The 4184-nt window shown below is 35.5% G+C and overlaps 1 protein-coding gene across 2 annotated transcripts; it reads right to left on the bottom strand.

The window, feature by feature from the left end:
- Positions 1-499: 499 nt before the first annotated feature.
- On the bottom strand, positions 500-3856 carry LOC113354367. Of its 2 annotated transcripts, none has more exons than XM_026597712.1 (2): positions 2611-3856; positions 500-1758 (listed from the first exon to the last, which is right to left on the bottom strand). In XM_026597712.1, the coding sequence occupies exons 1-2, from the start codon at positions 3421-3423 to the stop codon at positions 1495-1497; spliced, it is 1077 nt and encodes a 358-aa protein (XP_026453497.1). In that variant the 5' UTR covers positions 3424-3856; the 3' UTR covers positions 500-1494. The 2 variants fall into 2 exon arrangements, with proteins under 2 accessions (XP_026453497.1, XP_026453498.1); XM_026597713.1 differs by having other exon boundaries at positions 500-1748.
- Between the last annotated feature and the right edge of the window lie 328 nt (positions 3857-4184).

The following is a 4184-nucleotide window of genomic DNA, read 5'->3' as shown; positions in this document are numbered from 1 at the left end:
TTTTGGTTGAAATCCTCTTTTGTTCTCTTGAATTCCCCACCAGTACTTTCTTTGAATTGTTTCCATTTGTTCAATGAGCTTGCCTGGAAGAGGGAAAGATGACATTTGGTATAATGTCATTGAGTTGAGTGCTGATTGGACTTGAGTTGTACGTGCGTCTTGATTGATAAGCTTCACCTGCCATGTATCAAGTTTTCCTTTTAGCTTATCGAGAAGGAACTCAAAAGATTGAGACTTATCCTTATTGATAAATAATGGAGATCCCAAATATATTTCACTTAGAGGAAGCTTTTTCATTCCCAATATCTGTAGTAGTTTGTGACTTAACTGATTGGGGGTGTATTTGCTAAACGCCACTCCAGATTTAGAAAAATTGATTGCCCGACCAGGTGCTTGTCCAAATCTTTTAATAATATTGATCAAATTTTGAACTTCATGCAGCTTGGATTGTGTGTAAAGTAAATAATCGTCCGCGAAGAATAAATGGGTGATTGCCGGACTTGATGTTGCTGCCTTTACTCCATGAATTTTGTTATTTAACTCTACATCGGTTCAAAGTATTGAAAAAGCTTCCATACATAATATGAATAAATATGGAGAGAGTGGGTCACCTTCTCGTAATCCACAAGAAGGTTTAAAGCTCTCACAAGGTTGTCCATTTAAGAGAATAGTCGTAGTCGTACTTATACATTGCTCCACAAGGTTACACCAGTCCTCAGCAAACCCAAACTGTCTGATAATTTGGAGAAGAAAGCTCCAGCCCACCCTGTCGAATGCCTTTCACGTATCTAACTTTATTGCTAAAGAGTGTTTCTCCAATTTGCTTCTTCGCATAGTGTCGATTTTCTCGTGTGCGATGATAATGTTATCATTGATACATCTTCCAGATACAAATGCAGACTGAGTTGGAGAGATTATCCTGTTCAGTATAGGTTTTAATCTATTCGCCATTAGTTTGGATATAATCTTGTATGATAGATTACATAAACTAATAGGACGGTAGTCTACAGGGGATTGAGGACAATCATTCTTGGGTATGAGTGTTTGAAACGTATGGCTTAACTGTTTCAACAAGTGTTTAGTCTTGAAAAAACCCTGTATCATGTCTACCAAATGTGTTGCTATCGTTTTCCGACTATGCTGACAAAAACCATCCTGAAATCCATCTGCACCTGGAGCTTTCCATGCAGGAATTTGGAAGAAAACACCCTTGAACTCATCTTTCGTGGGTACTTGGAGAAAAAGTTCATTATCTTCATCTGTTATACATGGTTGGATTAGTTGCAGTAGCTCAGGATCATGTTGTGGATGTTTTGATATACTAATTTTTCTCAAATGTGTAACCAGAATAATTTCTATCTCACTACGGTCATTGTGCCAGATTCCAATATCATCTTTCAAAGCTTCTATAGAGTTTTGACGTTTTCTGAAGTTCACTTGAGAATGAAAGAATGAAGTATTGCCGTCACTATCCAGCAGAATGTTATCCCTTGACTATTGCCAGAAAAATTGCTCTTCTCTGTGGTACCACTCTTGAAGCTCTTGAACAAGATTCTTATATTGTTGTGAAGCAAAGAAATCTGTTTGTGTTGATGCTTCGCTAATTTGTTGCTTGATATTACTGATTTGTACTTTGATATGACCAAAATGTGTGTGATTCCAAAGCTTCAAGTTTGATTTGGTATTCTTCAGTTTCATAGCCAATCTATATGCAGCGGAGCCTTGTACTGGTTGTTTCCAATTTGTATCTATTGTTTCCTGGCAAGTGCTATCTTTATACCAAGTTTTATAGAATTTAAAAAGTAATTCTCTAGAGCTAAGATTAACATCAGTACAAAGCAACACAAGGGTATGATCTGAACCAACTAAAGCTAAATTTAAAAGTTTTGTATTAGGATATTGTTGATGCCATTCAATATTACCTAATGCTCCATCTAAACGTTCTGTCATCAAATTATTATTCGAACGTTTATTGCATCAAGTATATGGATTACCCTTAAAGGGAACATCCACAAGACCACCGTCATTAAGAACATTGAAAATATATGAATTTTTTGAAATGCAGTTTGAAGAACCCCATTTTTCTCCTCTTGGCTGATTATTAAATTTAAATCTCCAATTATAAGCCAAGGGATATTGAGGATTGGATATAATTGCTGAAGTAGATCCCATTTTTTTTTCCTCACATGGTTATGTGGAGACCCATATAAGCAAGTTAAGAGCCAGGGATTTTTACGAGGATCATGGTTAATAATCATATTAAACATACTATCATCCTTTTGTATTAATTCTAATTGTAGATTATCTTTCCATAATAAAGCTAATCCGCCAGCTCTACCTTGTGGATTGGTAAACTACATATTGGGGTATCCTAAATGAGATTGGTAAACTAGCATTTTTTTAACAGGGTTCTTAGTTTCACTAAGAAATATTATTTCTGGAGAAGATGATTTTATTTCATTTCTCAGATTTTGCCTAGTTAATGTATTTCCTAGGCCTTAAACGTTCCATGCAAGAATATACATGTTGAAATTGAGGCTAGTAAAATGATGATGACAATCTAAAAAAACAGGAATTGATGACCGAAATTAAGATATATAGTGTATTTACCTGTTTTCCAGTTCCAATTTTATCTCCAGAGTCAATTTCCAGTTGTTCTAAACTTTCCCCTTGCTGTTCAGATAGGCTTTCATGATTTCCAGCACTGGGACAGCTTCTAATGGACTCATCTTGTATATTAGCATGTTGAGGTTGAGGAATACAATGATCAATAGGTTTTCCAAAGTAAGCATGAGTCGCTACATGTGAAATATGGGGTACTTTGAACTCATTACTATCTGGAGATGCATCTTCTCGTCGAATTCTTTTCCATTTTCTTGAACCAAGTGAGACCGGTGAGTATTTGGAGCTATCGCTGGATATAGTTCTGTTACCTTGAGTCTGATCCAGATTCATTGGTTCCTCCGGAATAACTGGAGCAATAAGACTATCTGAAGAGGTAGTCTGATTTATAATTGGACTGTCTATAGCAGCAGCTTGTTGTGGGTCCTGAGAACTCTCTGGTTGAGGAAATAGAGTACCAAAAGAATATACAATTTTCTCAAATTGTAAAAGATCTTGTGCCTTTTTCTCACACCGATTATTATCATGGTCTATGACCCAACATTCCTGGCAAATAGAGCTTGGCTGACCTTCATAATGGAGTTTTATAGTGGTGATAGACCCCGATGTTGTTTGAACATTGATTTTTTTCCTCAAGGAAGTCTTAATATCTAGGTAGATGCGAGCTCTGACCTTCTTAGCAAATTTTGGACAACCATTTGGAGGGTCTATTTCAACACAGTTGCCAATAAGATTTCCAATTTCCTTTGGAGTTACATCATTCTGAAATTCATAAGGGAGACCTTTTTCTTGAACCAACATCCATTGATGAGTAAACTGATATTTTCTTCATATTATTAAAGGTGACCATTCTTTTAATAGAAGGAGGCTTCCTTCAATTATCCAGGAATCACGGTTCTTAACAAAGTTATAATATTTGTTGTTTGCAAAATTAAACATAAATTGCTTTTCATCATGATACTTGACTGAAAAATCCTCAAGCTCTTTCCATATGGTATTCCTTGCATCATGATACATATTGAATGCAGTTGTGGGTTTTACAGTGAAGTACTGACCTATTAACGCATTCTTAAACTGCGATAGTCCTTTGTTTGTTGCTGAGGAAGAAATAGTGATTATTTTCATAGGACTCTTGCCTTTCAAATCTGTTTTAGCCATTTGGGATGTTAGATCCGAAATTTCATGGGAAGAATTTTGTTCCATAGCTCCTTCCTACTGCAGATAGCTCAGTTGTTGTTCCTTTATATTCCGTAAGAAAGCAGGAAGGTTAAGCTTTGAGAAGGGAGTTATAGAATAAAATTTATAAACTGAAGGAGACGGTTTGATGTGATAAGAACAAAAAAAATTGGGTACATTATTTATATGTCCCTATTTTTGACACCCAATAAATATATCCTTGTACAACAATAAATATGTCCATACTTTTTAATAACCTTATCCATTTAAAATTTGATTACCTTAATACCCTCATTCATATAATATTTTTCTTTATTTCAAAATGGAATAAACTTCTTCATCTACCACTTCACCACCACCACTAGCACCACCACCACCAACATTCA

This window comes from Papaver somniferum, chromosome 2 (genome assembly GCF_003573695.1).
Source record: "Papaver somniferum cultivar HN1 chromosome 2, ASM357369v1, whole genome shotgun sequence".
Classification (NCBI taxonomy): Eukaryota; Viridiplantae; Streptophyta; class Magnoliopsida; order Ranunculales; family Papaveraceae; genus Papaver; species Papaver somniferum.
Note: the sequence above shows the minus strand (reverse complement) of the source record. Positions and strands in the feature narration are given on the sequence as shown.

Bases quoted from the DNA above. Each gene is read 5' to 3' on its own strand.
- LOC113354367 (XM_026597712.1), bottom strand. From the start codon at position 3,423: ATGTTGGTTCAAGAAAAAGGTCTCCCTTATGAATTTCAGAATGATGTA. The intron at 1,759-2,610 runs GTAAATACACTA...AGCACTTGCCAG, and splicing joins AAATTGGAACTGGAAAACAG to GAAACAATAGATACAAATTG.